Here is a 27,959-nt window from a genome sequence, read left to right on the forward strand (position 1 = left end):
GATGCATGCCTTTAATCCCAGCACTTGAGAGGCAAGAGACAGGTGGATCTCTGTGAGTTCAAGGCCAGCCTGGTCTACAAAGCAAGTACAGGACAGGTAGGACTTTCACAGAGAAACCCTGTCTAGAACAAAAAACCAACCAAACAAACAATTTCTGAGATCAGTTGACTATAGTAGTAAAACCCTGTTTCAAAAAAAGGGAAGGGGGCCAAAGACACATTCCTCCCCACCCCAACCCCCCACGGGAACTAGAAATGTAGAGGGAAAGCTGGGAAGTTTGCACAGCGTCACAAATGTGACTGCTCTTCCCTGCCCATCAGGGAGTCCTTACGGTTGTTTAGAAAACAAGTTGTGGCTGGTTCATGGTACAGTAAGCATAAAAGAACACAAACCCAGCACAAACTTAAATTAAATAGCATGATTTAATTTACTTGCTGCTCAATCCTCAATCCTCTTAAGTTAAAAAAAAATTATAATTAACTATTAACGTTAATGAATTAAAACCTTCCAGAAACATGAATCCAAAAGGAAATGTCCAACAGGTGAAGACGAGCCAGGTACTCTATGGCCTTGCTGTTTCAGTTTTGAACACTAAACATCAACGGAAAAGAAAATCTCTAGGGTTTTCAGTTTTATTCTTCTAGAGCACAACCGTGTGGCCTGTCACTAAGCACGCTCTCCCAGCAGGTACACGATGAACTCATAGGTGGACAGCACAATGGCAGTATTGGGGATCTGCCGGATGAGCTGAGCAAAGAGTCCTCGGTAGAAGGCGAGGTAGCCTTCCTCCCGGAACACCAGGCGCGCTGTCTGCACAAACGACTTGTACTTGGTGCCTTCCTCCCGGAGCCGTGTCCTGATGACTTCTGTGGGAGACAGGGCATGAAGAAGTCAAGGCTCTGTGTCTGCCGGGCATCTCGGTTCTAACCTGGATGGAGCAGTAACATGCTGAGAGGGACAGTGAAAAGCTAAGTTCTGGCTGGGCATAGTGGCGCACATCTTTAAGCCCAGCACTTGGGAAGCAGAAGCAGATGGATCTCTGTGAGTTCAAGGCACCTGGTCTACATAGTGAGTTCCAGGGCAGCCAGAGCTACATAGTGAGCCCCTGCCTTGGAGGAGAAAATAAGAAAGAAAAATTCTTTTTAGACCATGTTCTACTTGGTCTAAAAGATTCCCTCTGCTTTCCCTACTCTGTCCAGCTGAAAAGCCACCTGGCTTCCCTCCCAGCACACGGGCCCAGTGCTGCTCTCTCCAGCTCTAGCAGACTTCAGAACCTGGGAGGAACTGCTGATCTCTCCCCCAGCATGCTTCTGCATTTTGTTGGTAGTGCTCCGGAACAAAATGGGACCTCACCCTTATTCCTGACACTGGTACATCTTTCACTGCTGTGCAGGGGGCTTGGGAAACACAACTTGTTGTTTTCATAGCACAGTGAGCTGTTTGTAAGTGGGTTAGTGGGTCAGTAGTCATCTCATTCTTGCATTCTGGCTAGGAGTGCAGCTCACCCATCCGCACAGCATGTGTTTAGCATACATAGGCCCTGGGCTCGATCCCGAGTATCATAGCAGTGGATCTGCTTGGTGCATGCCTTTAGTCCCAGCACTCAGGCAGAGAGAGGTGGATCTCTATGAGTTCAAGCCCAGCCTGGTCTACATAGTGCGTTCCAGGACAACCAAGGCTATGTAGAGAGCAGTTTCAAAAAAACAAAAACCAAAAACACTCAAAGGAACAAAAAAGCCCTACTACTAGATTTAAAATAGCACCCTACTCAAAGTAGAAGCTGAGTGACTTTCATTTGTCTCCCCTAAAACTTTCTGAATCAGGGAATTTTAAGTAAAATCTAGTTTTGGGCTTCTTTGAAAACAGAAGATCAGTAACCCACACTGGCCCAGCAAATTCTTGTCACACTGAGGTGGAGCTGAGCAAGGAAAGAGGCCAGCACTCACATGACTGTCAATGCAGTCAGTCAATGATGGTGTCACTCGGCTGGAGCAGACACACTTAACCAGTGAAACCGCACATCCTCCAAGTGAAGATCTCTGGACTCAATCACTCCTGTCACATGCATTTTGGGTAAGGGACACTCAACCTATGTCACGGGTACTTCAGTCTGTGCCACCAAAGCAGTAGAGTATATATATATGTACAGTGACAAATGACAAACCCCAACAAGTGCCCCCCCACCCCCCAAGGCAAGCGTTGCTCTGCGTAGCCCTGGCTGTCCTGGAACTCATTTTGTAGACCAGGCTGAGCTTGAATCAGAGATCCACCTGCTTCCCAAATGCTGGGACTAAAGGTGTGGGCCATCACCACCTGGGTTCCCCCTCAACAACTGTTTTACTGCTCCTAGAGAACAGAGCAGAACATACCGTGTGGGTAAGCAATGCAGGAGGCACATCCCTTAGAAACAGCAGCAGCTGCCATGAGTCCAAAAAAGCCAGAGGAACTCTTCTTAGCCCCGTCCGTGGAGGAGACTATTGGAGCTTCCTTCAGACACTTCTTTAAACTCTCATAAATAGCAAAGCAGATGATGGTCTCTGAGATCCCAGCATACGAGGCAGTCAGCCCTCTATAGAAGCCCCGGATGCCTTCTGTCTGGTACACATGCCGAGCACACTGGAGTGTGTTCATCTGCTTGCAGCCTCTCACCCTGTCAGACGGGATCAACGGTAAGATGCTGAGAGACATTACACCCAAGTCACATGAGGATCACCCATGACACAGAAGTGACACAGGAGAAGAAACCTGTCTTTCTTGTCCTGAGGCCACCTGACCTCTGACCCACTGTGAGGCCAGTTCAATTAGCTGAGAGACCTGACAGGCGCACAGAATAGATGGCAACTGAAATGGCAGTCACTGAAGCCAGCTTATAGCCCTTGACCCAATTCCAGAAAATGCTAATGGGGGATAACACGTGTCAGAGAAAATAGTTGGAACCATTGAAATATCTAAAAACAGGACTAGATGAGTAAACTGTGGCACATAAGATGACGAGGGAAAGCTAAGTAGAAAGCTAGACACACCTTTAATCCCAGCACTCAGGAGGCAGAGGCAGGTGGATCTCTGTGAGTTCAAGGCCAGCCTGGTCTACAAAGTGAATTCAAGAACAGTCAGGGCTACATGGAGAAACCCTGTCTCAAAGAAAACACAAAACCAAGCGACCCCCCTACCCCCCCAAAAAAGCTGAACATAATGGTACACAAAGTAAAGCACTATGACACACAAGGAAAATGCTAAGGGAAAAGGATGATGGGACAGCTTTCTGGTACACTGGGGATTGAACTCAGGGCTTTGTGCATGGTGGGTAAAGTTCTGTACCACCAAGTTCTGCCAGCCCAGATACTCAGATACTCACTCCTTCTTACCATTCTTCCCTGGAGTGTGATTTGTGTTCATGACAAAGAATGAACCCAGGACCTCAAACTCGGGGGGTGGGGGGAGAGAATACACATACATGTATATATTTATAATGTGTGAACACAATATATATCAGTATATATTTCTTCTTAGTTATGTTGTATAGAATTTTTAATCTAGGTATATACCTGATATTTTACACATTTATTTACTTTTAAATATTTACTGATATTTTGTGTGTGTGTGTGTGTGTGTGTGTGTGTGTGTGTGTGTACAGGCATTAGATCTCCTGGAGCTGAGGGCTGTTGTGAGCTGCCTGATGTGGTGTGAAGAACCGAACCCGGGTCCTCTGTAAGAGCAGTAAATGTTCTTAGCTGCTGAGACATCGCTCCTGCCCATGGTGGCATATTTTTATTCTATCATTCCTAAGGTTAGTCAGTTAGCCTTAAGCTTTAAAAAATGACAACTCAGAGTGAGCTGATGTGCTCCGTTTCTTACTATTCTTCTGACTCTGTCCTCAATTTTTGTTTGTTGTTTGTTTCTTTTCTACGCATCCCTTTTTGTCTATAAAACAGTGTCCTCTGCTTGAGAGTCACTGAAGACTGACGCTGTTTTACAGAATAAGAGCTGCTGACACTAGAGTAATGAACTGAAACAGCCAGGGGTGGTGGCGCATGCCTACACTCCCAGCATTTAGGCAACTGAGAGGATGGATGTGAGTTTCAGGCCAGCGTGGATTAGAGTGAGACCCTGTTTGAAAAAAACAACAAACTACAAAAAGAGACAAGCTGGGGCTGGAGAGACAGCTCTGTGCTTAAGAGCACTGACTGCTCTTCCAGAAGACTGGGGTTCAATTCCCAGCACCTGCAGGGCAGCTCACAGCTGTCTGTAGCTCCAGTCCTGGGGCCTTTATGCCCTCACACAGACATGCATACACAAAACAGTAATGTGCATAAAATAAAAACAAATAAAAGAGACAAGCTAAATTGCTAAACTTCTGTACTCTGTTTTCTTGCTTAAATCTTTTTGTACTTGCGCCTAGCTCCTCTTGAGACAGTGAGAGCTGCTATTGCCTCAGGAGGCTTGCCCATCCTCTTTAACCCCATCCTGCCTAGGTTATACTGGGGACACTCCAGCACACTGGGCACCTCACACACTTTGTCCCACCAGACTATAACTCTCTTAGCTCATTGGTTGTGATGCTGATAAGACAGAAGGCAGGGACAATCTCCCTGGCAGCCACTGGAACAAGACATGCTCCTAGATGTTCACAGAACCCTCCTAAATAAAGGTCTATAATGTCCTGAGCACAGTGCTAGAAAGGTTCTCGATCAATAGATGCTAAACACAGGTGACATCGGGACACTGAACACTTAGCTCTGAGTTGATACCAAAGGCTGCTAGGAAATGAGGCCGGCCAGAAGCTTGAAGCACAACCATAAAGAGGAAGGGCCATTCCCAGTAAGGGACTGCACATGCAGGAAGATGGCCATGTAGGACACACATGGCATTTTGGCATTTTTGGAAAACTGCAAAGGACTACCTGAATGATTAGTTTAGAAGTTAGAGTTTTCCTGTGGAAGTAACTGGTCCTTGTCATAGGATTATCAAGGGCTTCAGAGGGCAGAGTGGACTGGAGGGCCTGGGGGTGGGGGTGGGGGGTAGATCAGGGGATTCATGATCACAAGACGATGATGAGCCCAGGCAGGTCCCTCCTTCACCCTGCAGGTACATTTCTCCCCTCTTTCTTAGAGGAAGCTGGAGGAAAGACAGGCCTACTAGTGTTTCCAGGGTTCTAATTTCTGGATCATACAGTACAAAGGTGTTTAGAATCCGGGCAGTTCCTTGAACTTAGACTGGGAGAGCCTGAATTTCTACTGGAAACCATCATTCTTTCAAGGAGTATGAGTTTGAGTGCTAACCCACAGAAATAGCAGCTGTGGTTTTATACAAAAAAAAAAAATCATTTCCCTACACATTGTCATAAAATTAGAAAGCATTGTTTAGTATCCTTGATTCCTTGAAAATCACAGAAGTTGCTGGCCTGATGAGAAATCTGATTTTTGTATAAAAGAAGCAGATTTAGTATATAACAATTTTTGTTTGTTCTTTTTCGAGACAGGGTTTCTCTGTGTAGTCCTGGCTGTCCTAGAACTCACAGAGATCCATTCCCCTGCCTCCTGAGTGCTGGAATCACAGATGTGTACCATCATACCTGATGTACCACAGATTTTTAAAGTACGGCTAATGTTATTTCAATTGGTTTTCATTTCTTTAAAAATCTTGGCTCTATCCAAGGACAGTGGTATAGCCTGTAAGCCTGGCCCTGGGAAGCCTTGCAGCAGCAACACTAAATTTAAAGCAGCCTGAACTACACAGCAAGACTCTGTCTCAACAAAAAACAATACTTCTTTTTCTTGTTTGTTTTTTTCAAGACAGGGTTTCTCTGTGTAGCCCTGGCTGTCCTGGAACTCGCTCTGTAGACCAGGCTGGTCTCCAACTCACAGAGATCCACCCGCCTCTGCCTCCTGAGTGCTGGGATTAAAGGTGTGCACCACCATGGCCCAGCAAAGCCCAATATTTCTGTAGGCTTTGCCATAACACTCAAGGAATACAGAATAAAATGTATTAAGAACTCCAGGTTATGGTTAGGGCAGACAGCTGGTCCATCTGGGAGTGACAGAGTGTCCTCTCTGGTGTCTTTGGTGACAGCCAAGCCTCTGCAGAATGCACAGTGCACCTCCTGATGTGAGAACCCCAGAGAGGAACACCCAAGAAGCTGGGGCAATAGACTGGACTTTCTGTCCATCTTTCCTTGTTCTCTGTGGCCTCCTCTCCCTACAATGCCACCAATAGATCTCAAAAGACGTCTCTACCTTCACTTACAGAGAATCCAGAGGGGATAGCTAAGGACCCCTGCTTTTAATCCATACTTGGTATTGGGAGAAGGAAACAAACCACACCAGAAACTCTCAGATAAGGAAGGAACTATTAACTTACTTTCGTTCTAGCTGCATCCTCGTTTTAACCATCCAAATAGGATTCATTAAGGTATTTGTGACAAACGCTGGAGGGAAAAAACAGTCGTCACTGATACAGTCAGTGTTCACTACAGCTGTCTTTACCACACAGTACTCCAAATCAAGCTGCAGCAGCTTGACACAGCTGGGGGCAGAAGCAGTGTCTGTTTGTCTGTCTGTCTGTCTCGTTCCACAGTGCTACAGAGGTTGCTACTGTGCGCATGGCCTTTCCAGACTCTAGAGGGTGCTGCTAGCATTTGGCTCATTTGAATCCTAGGGCAAAAACTACCTAAAATTTCAATTTAGAAGCTTCAGACTCAGAAATAATTTGTTTCTAAACTTGCTGATAACGACTTATGTCTGATATCGAATACAAGTGTTAAGTCTTGAGTTACCTGAATTCAAACTTGGAAACTTAAGGAAATAACAATTTTAAAACGGATCAATCCCCAGGAATCATTATTTGGTAAGCCTTCGTTCAGCAGTGTTTAACATTGCAGATCAGCCCCGAAGGCCCGTGTCCAGCTCTCCTCCTGCAGCCTGTGCCCACAGTCCTGAGTACAGGTTAATTAGACACCGGGGGCCCCTGCTTTCAAAGGCTCCCCTGTGGTGTGCTTACTTTACCCCAGGGTCTTCTGGGTAATGCTAAGCATTACAGAGCTGATTAACAGGGTCAGGATTACAGCTAATTCACCACGGAGCAACCTGTTTTGAAACGGTATGTTCCTTCTTAGGGCCCACTTTTAAGGGGAAATCACTGCTCTTGCACAAAGTACTTTGCTTAACATTACTTTTTGTCTCTGACTAAAAATCACAATCTGGGTTAGTAATTTTATTGAGAGTGACAAAGGCAGATGGAATTGGTGTGGTTATTTCTTTCTGTGGGGAGAAGGCAGGAATTCTAAAATGCTAATATAAATTCTCTAAAAATACATTTAGATTTAAATGGACAGAAGGCTCTGTGTAAAAGGGCAGAGGCATCTTCTAGCAATTTAGGAGCCCATGCTTACTCCCAAGCATCCCTGGGGAACGTCCTGCCCTGAGCTCTGCAGGCACTGGAAGGCCTTCCTCAAAAGAGAACAGACTGTCTCAAAAGAGAACAGAAGCACAAGGTCTTAAGTTCAAGTGCCACACTACACACACAGCAACAGAGCCCTGACCCTTGCTGTACAGGGCAGATGTACCCCAGATATCCAGGGGACTCAGAGAGAAGAAGGTAGCTCCCACTCCACATTAGAACCCAACAGGGAAAGCAGGAAGACATGAAAAACGTCCATATCCCTTTAGGAGAAGCACAGCTCACCCATGCAGGGAAATGTGTGCATCTGGAGGGAGAACGAGAAGCTTGAGTGGTCAGAGACAATGAAATCTGTTTACAAGCTGCTGTTTACAAACGCCAATATAAAGCTTTTGGAACATGATTTTAGGTGCAAAAGAGGTAGGGAGTTAACTTCTAATTCCTGGAAGGAAAAAAAGAAAGCAAAACAAACAACACATGCTTTGGGATGTGAGTCTTCATCTCACTTGTTAGGGTTACATACCTGCAGAGCCAGCCGAGAAAACGTGCACAGTATTGCTATTAGGCACAAAAATGCCATTAAATTGTTCTTTGGCTTTGGAGTAACATGCAAAGTACACAGCCCTGTTAGGACAAAGAGAGAACGCTATGAAGACATCATTGTGGCACTTTAAAGTATATATGTCCCTCTGCAACATCTACAACATATAGGAGACTACAGAACAGAGTAAGGGCAGGGCAGTGGTGGTGCACACCTTTAATTCCAATACTTGGGAGGCAGAGGCAGGTGGATCTCTGATTTCAAAGCCAGCCTGGTCTACAGAGTGAGTTCCAGGACAGCTAGGGCAGTTAAACACAGAAACCTTCTTCGCTGGCAAGGAGCCAGAGGCTGGACTGGCACCCAGGCTTGCCACCATACCTGGGATGGTCACGCCCCTCCAGCAATGAAGTAGTGACAGCAGTGGCCAAGATAACAGAGTAAAATGAGATTTTTGGAAACACATATAAAAGTCCTTCCACATTCTGTATGCTGGATAATAAATGTTAATCGTCTGAGTAGGGGACACTGTCCTTTGCTCCCCTCATCCTGCCTTGAGGTAAAGTGTGTGCAGACTGCAATCTGACCCGCCAGCAGTGTCTCATGGACTCCATAGCAGGAGCAGGAGCGGGAGCGGGGCTGCGTCCCTGCCACGCAGGAGAGATGTTTCTCTTTGCCCCTGCTGACCAATGGGTCTTGACTACTGTTGATCAGGATCCCAGGAGCCACTGGTGTAGACTAAGCTCTGGCACCAGATCCCAACAGAACAAAAACTGGGGTGTGGAGAAATCATCCATGCTGAAGTCTCCACTTCCTGTCACCAAGTCAAGTCATCTGGCCTTCCAGGAAGTCACAGTCACAGAAAGGCAACAGAGCCCATGAAGGGCGGTCCCAGCCAGCAGGACTCCAGTCCGGCCAGGAGAGGGAGCCGAGGTGAACCAGTCCTCAGGTTGCCACTGTTCTCTTCTCCCCCTGTGACTCTGAAAGGTGGGACCTTTTGATGTATACTTTTTGGTCCTCATTTATGCTTTTCACAACCTTGTTCTATGTAAACAAACAAACACATCAATCTTATTTTATGGAATAAAGCAGGGCCAGATTCTAGAATAAAAAAGGCAATTAAAATCAAAGTGGTACACTGCTAGGACTTTGGCCCGTGACACGCACTGCAATGTGTCCCTTTTACACACACAGTTCCTTTCTCTATTAGCACTGCCCAATAACTGTAATTCAGAGACACTAGCTTTTTGTGGATAAGGAGTCCTTGAAAAGTGGTCAGTATTTCAACTAATTAAAAAGGTGAATGGGCCAGGTAGTGGTGGCACACGCCTTTAATCCCAGCACTCGGGAGGCAGAGGCAGATGGATCTCTGTGAGTTCAGGGCCAGCCTGATCTACAAAGCTACAGAGAAAACCTGTCTCTCTAAAAACAAACAAACAAACAAACAAACAAACAAACAAACAAACGGTGAGTGGAGCCAGCAGCTTACTGTGCTGGACTAGTAAGTACAGTTCTACAAAAGCTTCAAAGAGAATGAAAAAAATCAACGATGTAGTGTTACAGGAGCCTTTATAATTCCTTCCGACTAATGTTCCTCAGTAACCTGAACATCCTGCTGGGAAGGCAGATTATGACATGGATCTGGGTGTGCCATACATAACACTGGGCATTTCTACACCCAGGGACTGACCATACCACACTCAGGGTGGAGAGTTCGGAGTATTGATGGTGGATTTATTTTCCCATGTAGAAAGGCAAACCCATGGTCACCACTGTTTCTCCATGGTTCAACATGTTTGTTTCTGATTTTTGAGACAGGGTTTCTCTGTGTAGCCCTACCTGTCCTGGAACTTGATCTGTAAACCAGGCTGGCCTCGAACTCACAGAGATCCACCTTCCTCTGCCTCCTGAGTGCTGGGATTAAAGTCGTGCACCACCACTGCCTGGCTACATTTAGGCGATTTTAGTACGGGGGTGGGGGGAGCAGTGACTCATCAGTGTCGCCCTTGGGCAAGAAGATTCAGTACTGCATGCTGCTGTCGATGAGCTTGCACAACAGTTAAGTGCTTACCTTGATGGTGCAACTCCAACCAAATTTGGACCCAAGCCTCTAAACAGTGACTTTGGTCCCTCCTTTTCCAGGATCGACCTGAATAGTAAGAAAAGACACAGTTTTAACATCTCTGAGACGATTTAGATGGGCTGGTTAGGTAAGTGCTACCTAGGGCATGTGAAGCCCGAGTTCCATCCTCAGCAATAAAAAGGGTGTGTTGTACACACCTGTACTCACAGCCCTCAGAAGGTCGGAGCAGGAAGATCAGTTCAGAGTCATCCTTGGCTACAGAGAGTCTGAGGCCACACAAGACTGTCTCAAAACAAAACTAAGACCTTGGAGTAAGACCTGTCTTGGTAATAAGAAGCCAACCTTCACCGCTTCCTTGAAGGAATAGAATTTAGGGTCCCTAGACTTTCACTTCCCCCAGCTACAATGTAAAGCCAGAAGGCTGTAGCACTAGGCAGGAATGCTCCAAGGAGCAAACCCATGGGAAATACTGTCCCAGGAAGTCTCTGACCCTGTTTCTCAGTTACTCTCCCTTCAGTCTGAAATCTCACTTCCTCAGCAGGCCGAGGCAAAAGACCACATGTTCAAGGGCTGCCTAGACTACCCAGTGAGCTAAGGGCGGGAGCCCCGTCTCCAATTATGCAAAGCACAAAAAAGTGGGGGTGCAGCGACGATGCAAGCCAGTGGTACAGAGGGTCTCACCCATGGGAGACTCTAGGTTCAGATCTCCGCTCTGTTTCCCCTGAAACCTGGGCCCCACTAGATCAGTGTGATTTTATTATTACTTCTGGAAGCAGACTCACTATGTAGCCCAGCTGGTTTCTAACCTGCCAGCCTCTTCCTTCAGCCTCCTAAGTTCTAGGATTACACGTATGTACCTCCTCATATTTAATAGATGAAATTCCTTTTTAAAAAACTACTCTGTGTGTGTGTGTATGTGCGCGTGTGCGCACGTACGCAGGAAAGGTTGTTGAACCCTGCCAAGCTGAAGTTACAGGCAGCTGTGAGTTGCCCAGTGTGGGCACTGATGTTACATCTCTGGAAGAGCAGCAAGTGCTCTTAACTACTGAGCCACCTCTCCAGTCCCAAGAGGAAAATTCTTGAACTTGGAGACTACCCTGTGTTCTTGAGAACATTTTGTCCATAGGAAATAAATGGTAGAGAATTAAGGGCACAGGGGTAAAAGCATGATGCACACTTTCAGGTTCAGGACAGTGTGTGGACACAGCCAAAATGAAGAAGCCAAGACAGCACAAAGCTAAGAACTGCTGAATCTACAAAAAGGAGACAGCCACATGTGCCTCCTGCATCTTTTCTTCTATTAGACATCATTGCAAAGCAAAAGTTTATCTTAAAAGCCACAACAAATCTTACTACAGTTCACACAACCAGACCAAAATTATAACACATGAAGTTTATAAAAAAAAAAAAAAAAAAAAAATCAAGGGTTTCATAAGAAACAGCTTTTGGGCTTCTAACAACACAATGCTTCAAAATGAAATTCATGGCGTCACAGTGGGCAAAAGCACCTGGCTGTTGACAATGAAAACCCTTCACTTTTATTATCTTCCCGCAAGAGGACTGTTTCCAAAGGCCAAGCTCCTGGAACAAAACGTCCCCAGGAGCTCCTGCTGTGACCTGTACAGTATGACACAGCGAGACTACAGATTCCAACCCTGTCTGCCTGACAGTTGGGCAGTGTGGATTCCGACTGTGGATGTAGCAATGCACCCATGTAGCCTAGAGGCTACCCAAGAAGGGTCAGGGAGCCTCTGGCACCAGGAAGCTAGGAGCCCTCATCCATAATGCAGCAGGGAGCATATGTCCTCAAGTGACTCCCGCCTTAAGAGCTGAAGACAGTCTCCATAGTTAGGCATTTCACAGAGGCAACAAGTCAAATCTGTTACATAAGCTGCCTGCACCTCTGCCCTACCTGGGTGTGGATAAACTCTTCTGGAACAATCAAGTTCCACGGCACACGGCAGCTTTGAAAGAACAATGCAGGATCCAGGCTCGCCCTCCCACATGCCCACATGCATGTCACCTTTCATATTGGAAAAGCGTGTAAAAAGCAATTAGTATTATTCAGAGTCCTCCCCCCTCTCTGTGTGTCTGCATAGGAGAGGCAAGTATCTCATCAAGTGTCTACCAGAGCAAGGCAGTTTTGGAACAATATGGACTGGTTAACTGAAAGGAATGTAAAATTTCAGACTGAAATGGAGGACGGAAAGATGGCTCATGGTCACGGTCCACTCACTGCTCTACCAGCGGACAGGCAGCCTACATGTGTGTGTATATACCCACATACAGGCATACACATTTAAGCTTTGTAAAATAAGTGTTAAAACTTTTTAAAGACCTTAAAAAATTAAACAAGGTACCTCAGTAGTCCAAATCTTCATTAAAAAAAAAAAAAAAAACTTTCCTAAAAAAAGAGACACCTGGCAGACATTATCTTTTAAGACTTGTGTTGCATGCTGAATACGTGTATCCTTGTGAAGGTCAGAGGTTGATGTCAGGCTGCTTCTCTTGTTCTCCATCCCTATCTTTCCTTCCTTTTTTCTGAGACAGGGTCTCACTAAGTAGCTCTGGCTGGCCCAGAACTCAGGGACATCTGCTTGCCTGTGCCTTCCGTGTGATGGAATTAAAGGCTGCACCACATCCAGCTTCCTTATTTATTGAAACAGAGTCTCACTAAACATGGAGCTCACTAACTTTGCAAAACCAGCTAACCAGTGAGTTCCAGGAGACTCCTGCCTGTTCTCTACCCCTCCCTTCTCCCTACCCCTGTGCTGGGATTACAGGCACATACACACAACACCAGTACTATATTTCTAATTTATTTTTTAAATTTTGCATGGGTGTATGGATTTCTGTGTGAGTATGTATGCAGGTGCCCCAGGAGTCCAGAAGAAGGTTTACATTCCTCAGAGCTAGTGACAGGCAGCTGTGAGCTGCCAGATGCGGATGCTGAGACCTGAACTCAGGTCCTGGGAGGGCAGGAAGGACTCTTAACCGCTCTGCAATCTCTCTAACCCTACAACACTATTAGTGGTGGCTTTGACTGGGCGCTGGGAATCCAAACTCAGGCCCTCATGATTGTATGACAGGCACTTTCCTAGTCGACTGAGCCATTTCCCCAGATCCCTCCCCAAAAACATCTTTTCTTTCTTTCTTTCCTCTTTAAAATTTGTGTGCACAAGCAAACTGGGTATCTCCTACCATATGGGATCTGGGGATCACACTCAGGATACAAGGCTTGGCAAGTGTCTTACCTGCTGAACCATCATGGCAACCCAACCCCCTTTCTTTTGAAATACGTTCACCCATCCCCCAGTGAGTCTGTATTTTTCCTAAGTTAACCTAAGACACAAGAGTGATTCCTAATTTGAAGACTCATAAGCAAGCAATTTGGTATGACTTTTATAAGAGTAGTCACAGGAAGAGCAGGGTAAGTAGCCAGCAGCTGAGTTTTAAATGAATGACCACATTACTCATCTGGGCTTCTGATAATCAAAGTGTCTCCTACAATTCAGAACAGAACCCAGGATAGGCCCTGCAGTGTACAGAAAAGGTCTGGGGCTTGTCCCTGCTCACCATCTCTTTCACAAAGAGCCCTTCTGGTCTAGCGCCACCTCTGGGTTAGCTCCGGTAGTTCAGTCGGAGGCAGCCATCTTCATTGACCACACCACCCAGGGCAGTACACACTGTTCACTGCACTGGGATCTTATTAGCTACAAGAACATCCACATGGCCAGATGGCATGCTTCAACAGATAGGAATTGCAACCTCTGTTGCAAAGCATACCTTAAAAACCTCAAGAAAGTACTCATGTAAGTAACCAGCCCCTCTGGAGGATGGAGGCAGAGGCTGTGGGTAAAGGAGGAAAGCAGGGTAGTGTAGGGGAGCTCAGTTCAAATACCTGGGTCACCACAGGATATTTCTGCCAAGGTGTCAAGACCACAGAGATAATGTCCAGAACAAGGAACTTGTGCTAGCAAATGTTCTTGTCTCTTATTATTCATTTAACTTTCAGTCAGGGTCTCACTGTATAGCCCTGGCTGTCCTAGAACTCTCTATGTATGTAGAACAGGCTGGCTTCAAACTCACAGACATCCACCTGTCTCTACCTCCTAAGTGCTGGGATTAAAGGCGTGCACCACAATGCCCACTCCTGCGCCTTCAGAGGAACAAGGCGGCTGAGGGTGCAGTGCAGTTACAGGACTGTGGAGTGAAGACCCTGCAGGCTGCTCTGCTGAGCACAGTGAGGAGGGTGCATAGCTAAATCTCAGCTAGGCCAGCTAGGACGCTAACACTGACACACAGGACAGCACTAGAGGAAGCCATGGGCAGGGGGTTGACAGGATTTACTGTGGGTTGAGAGGTCTCCAAAGATTCTCCAAGGTCCCAGACTGTAACTGCAGAATGAAGCTGCTTTAACCTAGCAGGCTGGGGGCCCAGCAGGCACGAGTTCTGGTTTGCTCCCATCTTATTTGGAATGCTTAGAAAACATTTATGCTAACCTCACAGACAGCAGGGGTGGGTGTGAGATGACTAAATGAGACCACGGAGGGACAGCTGTCACAGTGGGACCCTGCTGCAGCAGGAAGAGGTAAGGTGGTAAGGCAGCAGCCAGTGAAGGGGACGAGGTTCTGCTCCTGGCATCTTCTGGGCCAGCACCAGCTACACCTCTGCGTAAGACCTGGAAGAGGCTGCGGCCCAGCTGTGATCTGGGCTCTTCTGTTTTTGTTTTTATCTCAGCTGTTCTAAACTGTTCTAGAAAAAAGGGGGCCATGCAATGCACTGAACACGACTCTGGGCATCCACAGCTGCTAATCTGCATGTCTTCCTCTCTAAGAGGAGAGCAGCTAATCTTTCGAGGCTGTTGTGAAAAATCAAAAGAATCTTCTCATCACTAACAACAACCCAAGTGAGGGGAAGTCTGAAATCTGCACCCCAGGCTAAGGAAACACCTCTTGGAGGAGCAAGACAACTGCACAGAACCTTTCTAACATGGGCAGGACCATTAAAACAAGAACTTAACTCCGTGGTTTACCTTTTGACATGAATACAGTAAATGGATATTCGTGGGTAAGTCCCACTCTGTGACTTCACAGCCAATGACTGTACCAACCAGTGACTGCAGGGCCAAGGTGAGGTGGGCTTTTGTGTGGTGTGGAAGTGGTCCCTGCATTCCCAGTGACAAAATGCCCCCTGCCTTTGGTTCCCACTGTAATGAATAACCACTGAGGGTGGGGCTTCTGGAGATATGAGAAACCAGAGATGGAGGGTGTGCATTCCATAAAACTCCCAGTACAGGAGCATTCTATTTACCTTACAGGCTTAGCCTTGTATACAGCTACTGTTGAGTAATGGCTTCTCACGAACAGTATGTTAACTGGACACAGGTTGCATGGCAAGTCTGTATGGAGCAATTCATTCTGAATGCTAGTGAAGTGGCCTGATTACCTGCCTCCATGTCACCATGAAAGGTGTCACCTGACACCAAGCAGGAAGTATTCTCTTGGCCGCTGAGGACCATGGGTCCTGTTTGTCCACACTGAGGATGTCTCCTCACACCCAGTCCTCTGGCCTTCCTGTGCCTATTGATACCACCTGCTTTGGGGACTTCCCTCCCTTCCTCAGCGTTAAAGCTGAAATCCTGATCCTCCCAGGCAGCATGATGGCTCAGCGGGTAAGGATATTTGTCACCGAGCCCAACCTGAGTTTGACCCCAGAGTACACCACCCCGCTCCTTGCAAAATAAGTAGGAAATCTGATTCCTCTGTTTGAACCAACATGTACAACATGATCAGGCACGTGGCAGGAGAGGGCCTCACGAAAGGCCTGCACTTACTTCAGAACCTGTATGAGTCCAGGTGTCACAGACGTTGGCCTCATCATCCCAGCTCCACTAATGGTCCCCAGGTGAACTTGAGGGTAATACACCGTCCGGAGAGCTAGTCGGGAAGACTGCAACCTCGTCTTAATGACTTCTAGTGGACATGTGAAAATAGCACCAACTGTGCCCCCACACCTGCAGGAAAGAAACCACACAGGGTCAGAAGGGCAAGGCCAGTCTGCAGGTGATGTGAGCGCTATCTAGCCTTTTCCTCTTTGGAACAGAGAGCTTGCGTTCATTTAATACAACTTACAAAGGAGTCACAGTCTTAGTGAGGTTCCAGAACTAAAGACACTTCACAATGACCCGTGAGTGCAGGTGCCACATGACCACTTGCAACAGTTTGGCACCATCCCTCTGCATCTCCACACAGTACTTGGCCAATTCTCGCTGCTATTGGCTCATCCAGTCTTACCATGAGACTCACCATGAATAGCCACATTTCAGGCCAAATACTCAGACAGTGCTAATTTGAAAATCTGTTTATTACAACACAAACCTTCTACTGAAGGTTACAGCAAACTTTCCACTAGTAAAGCCCTTCTCCCTTCATTCACATTGTTTTCCCAGCTCCTGTCCCTCTGGATCATTCCTCCAAGTCAATCACTTCAATTCTGCCCTTCACAACATGCTGAAAGCAAGCAATTTCTTGAATTACTTTTTAAATACTTTTCTCTTTGGTACAAGAATTGAACCCAGGCACACGCTAGGCTAAGGCTTTACCATTAGCTACAATCTCAGACATTTATTTTTATTTGATTGCAAGACAAAGTCTCACTAAATCGCCCAGCTTGCAATTCTCCTGCCTCAGCCTCCTGAGCAGCTGGATCACCTGTGTCACCACCACACCCAGCTTAGACACCTTTCTTCAAGACAGCTCACTTATTTATCCTACACTGCTCATTCCCATCTTCTCTTACATGATGCTGGATAGGCTAGCTGCAACAAATGATGTCGTGGACCATCTAAAGTCACCGTCCATACAACCAGGGATTTTCCTCCTTGCCAAGCACGCCCTGCAGCAGAGCAAGCTCTCACCTTTGCATCTGTGGCATCAGGACCAAACAAGTTCACAAGGGGAAATTATTCGGTCAAGAGTTATTCAGTTGAGAATTCACAGAGAAAGTGTTATACTCATTGGGGAGGGGAAAGCATACCACAGCATGTGTGCAGGTGAGGGGACAACTCAGAGTGAGTTCTCTCCCTCCACCACGTGGGTCTGGGGATTGAACTCACTCAGGTCGTCAGCCTTGGCAGCAGGTACCCACGCCCCCCCAGGCCATCTTGCCAGGCAGCCATCTTCACATTTGAAGGTGTAAATACTTGGGGAAGCACGCACTCTGCCTCTTGCTCGCTGCCCTCTTGCACTGGACTGAGGACTGCTGGCATGTTAACATATGCAGAATTTTACACCAGCCTCCCTGCAGCACTTAGTCTAAATGTTGCAAGTCTACTGAGTAACAGCACTTAATACAGACCCCAAAGGGAATAAAGCAAAATCTCCAAATAGGACTTAAACGAGGGACCCAGGGCTGGCAAGCAGACTCAGCAGTACGTAAAAGTGCTTTGCACAACCCTGATGACTTGAGCTCCCAGAATGCCTTTCTTTCCTTTTTTTAATTTTAAAGCTGATTGGAGTGGTGTGAATCTGTAACCTCAGCCCCAGCATCCTACAGTGGTGGACAATGGAGGATCAGCCAGAAGCTCACATACAAAGGGCAGAGGAAGACTAACAAGACAGACCCACCATCAAACACAAAGTGGAAGGGGCTGGAAACATGGCTCAGGTTAAGGGCGCTTACTGATTTTTCAGAGGTCCTGAGTTCAGTTCCCAGCACCCACAAAGCAGCTTATAACTATTCTTAACTCCAGTTCCAGGGTTTTCAGCGCCCTCTTCTGGCTTCCATTGTACACATACAATGCTCTTTACATACATGCAGGCAAACACTCAAACGCATAAAGTAACAATACATCTTTTAAAAAAAATGGAAGGAGAGGGGGCTGGAGATGGCTCAGTGGGTAAGAACACTGACTGCTCTTCCAGAGGACCTAGGTTCAATTCCCAGCAACCACATGGTGGCTCACAACCATCTGTAATGAGATCTGGCGCCCTCTTCTGGCCTGCAGGCAAACCTGCAGATAGAACACTGCACACATAATAAACAGTAAGGAAAGTCTATAAGGAAAGTTTAAGGAGAGAATCAAGTCTTGAAAAGTTTTCTTTGACCTTAACGGGCACACAGCAGCATTGCTGGTCAATATAAGGGTCACAGAGGAAGCCATGTCCCTGCTGAATGTTGTGGATCACATGGACAATCCCAGCACTCTGGAGACCAAGGAAGGGGATCTTGAGATTGAGGCTAGCCTGCACTACATAGCAAGACACAGTCTAAGAGAGAGAAAGAAGGAAGGAAGCAAAACTACCATCTTGTGACAAGTATTCAGTTCTCCAACAATCTTCTCGTGAGGCAGGAACATGTTAGTCCCAATTTATCATAAGGGACCTGAATGTTATGAAACAGAAATGTATCTAGTTGAGGAAGGGGGAGAAAACAGCTATTTGGCTATTTAAGCAACCCTGCTTTAAAATTGGGACCACTGCTGGGAGGTGGTCCACGCTTTTAATCCCAGCACTTGGGAGGCAGAGACAGGAGAATCTCTGTGAGTTTGAGGCCAGCCTGGTCTGCAGAGCTACAGCCAGGGATACACAGAGAACCCTGTCTCAAGAAAAAAAAAAAAAAAAACCAAAACAAAACAAAAACCCAAAATGCAAACAGGATCATAGCATGTTGAGAGAGAGAGAGAGAAAGAGAGAGAGAGAGCTGTTATCTACTACCAAAAAAGAAGGGAGGATGAAAGGGAACAAGCAACAAGGGAAGGAGGGCAGGAGGGCAGGAGGGCTGGGAACCGGGACAGGAAGGAGTGGGGGCTGGGCATGCTCGGTGTATACCTGGGACCCAGCATCTGGGAGACTAAAGCAGGAAGTCCCTAGCAAACTGAGGCTACAAAGCAAGACTGTCTCAGACAAACAAAAGCAGAAAGAAGCACTAGATGGCAACACTGCACTGCTATTACAAGTGAGTTAGCACTCACTAGGCAAGCGTCACTACAGTGTGGTTAACTATCCACCTGGGCCCATCAACCCCAAAAGCAATTTCAGGAGCTGTGACGAAGACTGGGAGGGAGGAAAGACAGAAAGGGATGGACACGTTCTGTTCAAGGCTTACTTTTATTGATACAGTAGATGAAAATGTCTGGGTGTATCTGAGGGTTAACTCGGTGTGGGTCTCACCATCATATACACTAGGGTTGCATGGAATAAAGGGGAAAGGAGAACGCCCACTAGCGGTGTTCTCTCTGCTTGCTGGCCACCTTGAAGTGTTGCTTTGCTCTGTCCACCATGATGGAGTGAAATCCTGAACCCAAATAAACCCTTCATCCTCTAAGTTGTTTCTGCTGGGTATTTTGTCACAGCAACAAAAAAACCTAACACACTTGGCCTGGAAATTCTGTGTCAGCATCAAGTATTTTCTCTTTCTCTAGTCTGCATACTCTTGGGCACTAAGCTGGTGAGGCCCACGAGAGTGTCCTTCTATGTCCTCTATGACCGCCCCATGGTAGGAAGAGGTCACCCATGTCCTTCTCCAGCCTCTTCTCAGGTTGTTGCTTGGACTGAGGTACAGCCTCTACCTGTAAGAAGTATATAGAATGGGCTAAGCGCCCTCAGTCTGCAATCCAGACCTACTAAGGGCTGGGGATAAAGTAGGGACCATAACAGGAAGACATTCCTTCCCCAGCACGCTCCACTTCACACTGATGGGGCGCAGTGGGCCTCTCTTGGTTCACTTGAACATCTTCAGCCAATATTCAACATGCTGACCATGTAGCATCAGACAGAGGTGGAGAATCAACTATCTGAGTGGATAGGATCATTTAGACCATTGATCAAAGTCAGTGGTACTCAACTTTGCTAATGCTGAGACCCTTAAGTTTCTCACATTGTGTCGACCCCCAACAATAAAATTATTTTCACTGCTGCTTCATAACTGTTATTTTGCTACTGTTACGAGTTGCAAGGTAAACATCTGACATGCAGGATAACGTATATTCAACCCCCTCTACGGGTTCCGACCCACAGATTGAGAATTGCTGTCTTAAGTGGAGTATATATTCTGAGATAAGTTTCTAAGCAGCCATTGGTGTAAAGAAAGAAAATAGGGGCTGGCGCTCAGTTCCCAGCACCCACATCCAGTGGGTCACAACTGCCCTAACTTCAGCTCCAGGGGATCTGGAGCCCCTTTTTCAAGTCTCCACAGGAACACTCCCTCTCTCTCTTCTTCTCTCTCTTCTGTCTGTCTCTCACACACACACAATTTTAAAAGGGATGTACAGAGAGAAAAATCTTATTTTACTTACAATCTTTACCACTTTATATTTTATGTGTATACCATGTATGCCTAGAATTAACAGGGTACTAAAACTACACATGGCATGGGTGGGGGGAGATGGCCCACTGTGTAACCCTAGTGATGGGAGGCAGAGACAGCTGGGTTCAGAGTTCACTGACCAGCCAATGCAGCCAAACTGATGAGCTCCAGGCTCTATGAGAGACTCTGGCTTACAAAAAAAAAAAAAAATTTGACCTTCAGGCACACACGCTACATATGGAGAGATGTGAGAACATTTTAATGTTATGACCATGTGATCAAAATCTGAGACCACTATTTTAGCCTTGGTTCCTTGGTTCCTACCCACGGCAATTCTGCCTCCACCCCCAGTGACATCTAGCAATGTCTGAAGACATTTTCGGTTGAAAAAAAAAAAAAAGTGATGTTGTTATTAACAGGCCAGCATGCTGCTAAACATCCTAAAATACATAGGACAGAACAATTAATAGCACTGCCAAAGTTGCAAAACTCCATTCTAGATCAATAAAACTGACAGCCCACCTTGGAGGCCGTATAAACAAGGTGGCATTGCTGGCAGCATCCCAGCTCACAGCCCCTCTGTCCTAACCAGAGCTATTTCTTTAGCCACACAGCATGAATGGGATCAAGGGCATTTCTAGTTTTAACTCTGACTCACTTAAGCGCATTAACATGACACCATCTATTCTGCCACAGTCTGTTCAGAAAAGTGCATGTGATCTGGCCTGAGATTCTCGGCACGAATTCCGTTAGAGCTATGACTGGTTTAGAGATGGGTGTATCTCCAAGCTAGCCCTGTAATTCAAACTCAAGACCTGCCCAGCGGTGGGTGGGAGAGACCAGAACTGCATGCAGGCAAGGGACCAACATTATCACTGGGAGGCAGAGCAGTCAGGGTTCCAGGCACTGTGGCAGTTTCCGAAAGGGTCCCGAGCCTGTTCAGGCGTATGCTTCAAGAGTTAACCAGTGCAGAGTCAGTTTGCTACTGCTTACAGCAATTCCTTAAATTTACACTTAAACTTTTCAAGAAGGCTCACAGGTAGGAGGTTTACTATTGCAGGTAATGTTCAAAGGGCAGTCAGCAATCCTGTGTGGGAGACTACATTTCCAATGGTTACATGGAAACTTCCTGGATGCTAATTTAATTTCTCTCCCAGGGTAAGTTTGAACTGGTTACTAATGCCAAAGTCCAGTAAAATTCTCTGGAATGTCCTACTCAGAGCAAACATGGAAGGATTTGAAGAGAGTAATAGAACAGCACTGTAGAGTGCTTAAATATGTAAAAGACGACACAGGACACAGCTTGGCTTTGAAGTTTATTTGCCTAATTAATGTCTTTAAAAAAAAAAACCACCACTATAATTTAGATTCTTTTTTCTACTTGTTCCCTTTTATATAAAAATATGCTTCTAGGCATATCTCCACTTTCTCTCATTCTCCCTTTCAGGGCTGAAGTAGCATTTACTACACAAAGGCACATTTAACCTTTATCTCTTGATATCCACACGGCCCTTGCTTAATTTCCCCTGTGGCTAGGCACCTCTCCTCCAGTTTGCAGTAGAACAAGTACTACAAAATATACGCTGAACATCTCTGCTATTTTTATGGGATCACAAGGTTACATAAAAATTTTAAATTATGTACATAAATTACATTTCACCTAAGAATTTCAAATAATCAGGAAAAAAATCTAAACATGTTTTCAGTAAAATGTGCTGTTTCTTGAGCATGTACTCACTCACCTTAGTCACCAAGGTCAAAGCCAAAGTGCTTTTCACAAAAGAACAACAACAACAAAAGAGTGTTTACTTTTAAAATAGTACATTTAGTGTGTGTGTATGTGTGTGTGAGATTATGTGTGTATGTGTGTCTGTGTGTGAGTGTGTGTGAGTGTGTGTGAGTGTGTGTGAGTGTATGTGTGTGAGTGTGTATGTGTATGTGTGTATGTGTCTGTATGTGAGTGTGTGAGTGTATGTGTATGTGTGTGTATGTGTGTGTGAGTGTGTGTGTATGTGTGTGTGTGAGTGTGTGCGCGCGCATGTGATGATCAGTTAGAACTCTCCTTCCACCACAGGGGGCCCAGACACTGAACAAGGTTGTCAGGCTTGGTGTCAAGTGCCTTTAGCAGCACAGCCATTTCGCTGCCCGTACATTTTCATTACAGTTATTCTCTCAGTGTGGGGTGTGCCGGTGTGCATGTGCGGCTATCAGCGGACAGTTCTCTCCTGCCATGTGGATCTCCTGCATTGGACTCATGTTGCCGGGCTTGGCAGGAAGCCCTTTGCCCACTGAGCATCTCTCAGGCCCTGATGTGTATTTATTATAAAAATCACTGCCCAGCTAGTGGTGAGCTATGTCCATGTTCATGGACCATAACAGGCACACAATGGGGCTCTACCAACAAATAACACCAACAGGGACTCTGAAGCCTCCTAATCTTTGCTAATTTAATATTTTCCTCTCTTCTGCTACTTCTGTAATCACTATTTGAAGTACATTAGTTGCTTTTGGCATACACTATAATATCTGGAAACTTTATTTGAATATCTGACCTAGGCTTATGAAATGTCAATTATATAAACTGCATATTGTTTCCTTAAGGCAAAACAAACTATGGATGTCACTATTCTCTTAGATGACACAACTTCTATTCCATTTCATTTGGAAAGAAAAATTTAAATAGTACCCTAAGCAAGGTTGGAGATGTCTCAGTAGTTAAAGAGTACTGGCTTGCTCTTGCAGAGGGCCCAGGCTTAGTTCCCAGCACCCACAGGGTGGCTCATAACTGTTTATAGAACTCCTGTTCCAGGGGATACAATATCCTCTTGTGGCCCCTGTGGGCACCAGGCATGCATATGGTATACATATATACAACCAAGTAAAACACTCATACACATAAAATAAAAATAAATAAACCTTAAGGGGGGGGAAGCATCCCAAATGAAGAAGAGTCACAAATAAGAGAAATCTAAACTAACATTACCTTGTACCAATATAGTTCCAGCAAATATTATTGTGTAACTCAGCAATAAAGTACTGTTTCTCTTTATTTAGGACAATTCAGACCACATTAATGTACACCCTTGTTAAGTTAATAAATTGTTTAATACTGACTGGTAGTTGTAAACTGCCTGGCACCACAGTTGTGAAGGAAGCTAATGATATCTACCTTCTAGAAACTTCCATCCTACTGGGCATTTTCCATCCAAAAACAAAACCCAAGACCTTTTCATGTATGCAACTATAGTAGATGGAATTAAAGTCAATTTATATTCATGATGGTATATACAGCCTGATAAAAAGTATGATTCATTATAATTGTTTAATCAAAATTCCTGTAAGCATGTTCATTGTCTTATATAGTTTAGTAGCTCCAACTGAGCACTGTGTGTGCTAGCCATGCTTCACACTGAGATACAGCCTCAACCTAGGCAAGTTCTGAATGGTCTATCCCTAGCTACTGGGACAGCCATCTCTGTAATGCTTCCAGTAATCAAGATTAAGTTGGCAGAGTGCCAGAGCACATCTGTCAGCCACCACCAATGATCTGTAGGAAGACAGTAAATTCTGAAACTATCTACCATGTTCCCGTTAAAATATTTTCTTTGGAGCATGTTCGGGATTAAACCAAGAACCCGGGGCCACAGTCATGCTAAACACATAATCTACCAATAAACTATTCCCTGGCCCCTATTTAAAAATATTTTAAAGGTCATGTAACTGTGTATTATTATGACAAAACATACACACATGCATGCGTACACATACAAAATCACACCATAAAAAAATAAGACTGAAAGCATCCAATTCAGATTGTCGATCTAAATCTACTACAGTTTAATCCAGTTGCACCAAGCAGATCTAATCACCACCCCCGCAGTAGCACGGTAGCCCGGCAGGCAAAGGATGTCACTAACACTAAGACATAAATAAGCCTGAGACCTTTAAGGCAAATCAGGTCTTACAAGGAAGGCCACTTCAGAGCACTCTGGCCTTTGTCTTGATGCATGGATGGATGGGTTAAGCCACAGAGGAGTGATAGGCTGTATCTGTTCCAAGTAACATCTGAGCACTTTCTTGCTGACAGCACTACAGGAGGAAAGCAGACCTTACTTACAGGCACTTTTTGGTTTTGTTTTTTCGAAACAGGGTTTCTCTGCGGAAAAGTCCTGGATGTCCTGGAACTTACTTTGTAGACCAGGCTGGCCTCGAACTCACTGACACTACCTCTGCCTCCCAAGTGTTGGAATTAAAAGTGTGGGCCACCGCCGCTGGCAGAGGCACTAACTTTTAACACCAAGAAAGGAGCTCATCCATGCAGATGCAATAAACACTAAGAGGCAAACTGAAAAAGCTGAGACCAACAGACATGTGTAGACAACAGCCCATAGACATAAAATAAGACCTACAAATGTTTTGACTCAGCAGATGTGTTTCTGTTAATTTATTCAAAGGAAATAGATCTTGTCCACAGGGGAGGATATGATTTATAATGGATGAAAAGGAACAAAAAGAGTAGAAGGATGTTGTCAGTGTATTTAGGAGCTTGCTATAAATTATACCAACATCTTCACCGATCCCCACTCTGAGGCCTCAGAAACTGAATTTGCTTCACTGTTCTCTCCACAACCTGGCACTGAATATTAGACATAGATTCACTAACAACAAACTGTTCTCAGAGTACATGACCACGATCGTTCAGCATATCTCTAAGAAAGCAATGTGAAGAAGAGGGGTGTACACTAGACTGGCAACACTGGTCAGGCCCTGTCAACCTACTGTCGGAAGGCTGAGGCACAATTGCTGGGAGTCTGAGGCTCGCCTGGGCTAGACCTGCCCACACAAAACAGACAGGAAGGACGCAATCCTGTAAACCCACGGGGAACCTTTTCCAGAGTGCTTATTTCTACATGTTGGTCCGTGGTGCGCTTTCTTTTTGCTTTCTCCTCAAAGGGCATGTGCTACACTGAAACCTATTATATGTTAATATAGAGGTACTTTCTCCTTTGGCAATAACCTTTGGAAATAATCTAAAAACTTGGCTCTTCAAGGAAAAAAAAAAAAGTACAGACTATGAACTGTTTTGGTGTAGTCTTTATTTTTCCAGGATCTAAAATCAATTTTTACTGGTTACATTGACTGAGAAGCCTGTTATATATAGCTAGTATAATCTTTGTATATCCACTGGGACCTGGAGGCACACATCTTTGTTTTGTTTTGTTTCTTTGTTTGTTTGCTTCTGAGACAGGGTTTCTCTGAAGCTTTGGAGTCTGTCCTGGAACTTGCTCTGTAGACCACTCTGACCTCAAATTCAGAGATCTGTCTCTGTCTCCTGAGTGATGGGATTAAAGGCATGGGTAGCATACATCTTTAATCCTAGTACTCTTGAGGCAGAAGCAGAGGCAGAAAATCTCTGTGAGTTCTAGATCTTGCCTCCTAAAAAAAAGTTTGTACTATTTTTAATTTCGGATAGCATTAAATCTGTCTGAGAATATAGTCTATTATGCAATAAACAGGGGAATCACAATAGATTTTAAAGGCAAGATCTCTGACTTCTCACAGGCAATGAACTTAGCTCCCTGGGAAGAGCTAGTTTAGCAACAGAGGAAAGCGATACAAGGACCCCTGGGCTGAGAACTTTTAACTACAGCCCATGCTGTGTTTACTATGCTCAACTCCTTTCATGCAATACCTTAAAAGGGACACAGCTATTTTGGGCTGAAATCCAATTAGTGACTATGAAAGCATCCTTTTGAAGGTTCATTTCTTATCTTCCACAGGGCATCTCAAACTGCTAATGAAGGAACTAGACCTTGTTAAGCACCATGGCTTCAGGCACAGCCCTAATAAACTCCCTACATACTAAGACTCTTGGAAGTCTTGCTGCCCACTGCAGTATTCTCTATCAGAATGTAAAAAGGCTGGCAGCCAGAGGGCACTGTGAACCGTTTACAGGGAGATCCGTCCAGACAAGCCATCAGCTACAGTGGACCTCACTAAGCCAGGCCACTCTGTAACTCCTCCAGGCAAGAGCATAAACACATACAATGTAAGAGAGCACCTCAGTAAAAGTAGCATGCAAAAAACAAAACAACAACGACGACAAAACACTGATTATAAACTTATTCTTTAAAAGTTCTCTTGGCTTTAAAAATATGCCTAAAGGTTTTTAAATCTCCAGGTCTGACAAATTTATATGAAGTGGTCTACTTTTAAGGGTGTCCTCTGAGTGTCACTCTCAAAGGTAGTATCAAGGAATGACAGCGTGACAGAAACAAAATGAGTAAGAAATTCTCTCTGTCTAAGCACAACCATTAAGCCTATGTGTCTGGAGAAAGTAACTGCCTGCCATGAGTAAAAGTAGAAAGGCACCAGAAACTATTCCATCATGACAATTTTCTGGACAATTCTTCAACCATTACTTGTTTACTATAAGGAACTGTTGGGGTAATAAATAGTCCAGGCCACAATCAAAGTACTCAAGATGAAAACACCGGATAAACCCTGAGTGTTATATAAAACACCCTACACTTAAAAATGTGCTAAGTCAACGAGCACCTCAAGACACCGGGGCGGGAATATAACTCCCCAGATAGTTTGCCTAGCATGGGCAAGCCCTGGATTTCATTTAGCACCACATATAATCCAGGCTCAGTGGTCCACAACATCTTCCTGGTGGGTGAGGCAGGAGATCAGAAGTTAAGAATCATCCTCAGATACAAGACATGAGGACTTGTCCCAAAAAAACAAAACACCACCACCAAAGGGATCCCATGACAGTAGGAGCTATGACAAAAGGAAAAATAAAAAAAAGCATATTAAAAAGATTTTAACTTTTTTGGGGAGGGGGAATCCCATCTCCTATTCGTATCGTTCATACCATGTGTTCCTACACTGAAAAGCATTGTCGCGGCTTAAGGATCGACTACCACAGGCATACCTTCCGAGGTCCCCATTTGTGTGTGTCCTCCCCCGACGTGGTGCGGGCCAGCATCCGTTCCCCTACACTCCGCCGGCCACGGCTGCCGGCGCGACACCTGCTTGCAGCCCTCTGACCGCGCGGTAAGTACCTCCGGCACTAGCTACGCCAGGATCTCCAGCATCCGCACCTCTGAAGCGGTGAGTGACGGACCGCAGCGTAGCCAGGGAGAAAGAAGCAGGGGGCTGGAGCCACGGGGGCTCGACGCGATCGCCCCCGGTGACAGCCACACCGGCCGGGAATTGTTCAAGAGGAGAGGACGCGGCGGAGGGAGGCGGGTGGGGGATGGGAGCGCGGACGCGCCGGTCGGAAAGGCGCGCCGGTCGCCGCGGCCGTGGGGACGCCGAAGCCCCAACCCCGCCCAGGCCGCCCGCCCTCGCTTCACCCCAGTCCGCGGCGGGCGGGGGACGCGGCCCGCCGGGGCGGAGGAGAGAGAGAGGGCGCACGGCTCGGGCCCCGAGGCTCACCCGCCGGCGAAGAGATGAAGCAGCGTGTTCTCCTTCTGCTGAGCGCCCGTCGCCATGGCCGCGCCGGCTCCGCGGCCCGCCGCAGCCGCTCGAGGGACGCGCGAGGTCTCGGGCTCCGCTGGCCTCGCTGGCCCTCCCTCAGGCGGCCGCCGACGCTCCCATGCGCGCGGGAGGCCCAGGCGCCCGGCT

The 27,959-nt window shown here is 46.0% G+C and overlaps 1 protein-coding gene across 1 annotated transcript; it reads right to left on the reverse strand.

Annotated features, from left to right (window-relative positions):
• Positions 1 to 403: 403 nt before the first annotated feature.
• On the reverse strand, positions 404 to 27,959 carry Slc25a33 (solute carrier family 25 member 33). The gene is made up of 7 exons (XM_051173830.1): positions 27,771 to 27,959; positions 15,853 to 16,032; positions 10,005 to 10,082; positions 7,919 to 8,019; positions 6,358 to 6,424; positions 2,370 to 2,650; positions 404 to 866 (listed from the first exon to the last, which is right to left on the reverse strand). Exons 1-7 carry the CDS (start codon positions 27,824 to 27,826, stop codon positions 667 to 669), a joined length of 963 nt encoding a protein of 320 aa, XP_051029787.1. The 5' UTR covers positions 27,827 to 27,959; the 3' UTR covers positions 404 to 666.

Source organism: Phodopus roborovskii, unplaced genomic scaffold, assembly GCF_943737965.1.
Source record: "Phodopus roborovskii unplaced genomic scaffold, PHOROB, whole genome shotgun sequence".
Classification (NCBI taxonomy): domain Eukaryota; kingdom Metazoa; phylum Chordata; class Mammalia; order Rodentia; family Cricetidae; genus Phodopus; species Phodopus roborovskii.

What these genes read in the sequence shown, in the direction of transcription:
- Slc25a33 (XM_051173830.1), bottom strand. Translation starts at nt 27,826, where the DNA reads ATGGCGACGGGCGCTCAGCAGAAGGAGAACACGCTGCTTCATCTCTTC. An exon ending in TTTCTCGGCTGGCTCTGCAG is followed by an intron (nt 6,425 to 7,918) that starts GTATGTAACCCT and finishes TTTTCCCTCCAG; the next exon opens with CGTTTGTCACAAATACCTTA. An exon ending in AGGATGCAGCTAGAACGAAA is followed by an intron (nt 2,651 to 6,357) that starts GTAAGTTAATAG and finishes CCCGTCTGACAG; the next exon opens with GGTGAGAGGCTGCAAGCAGA.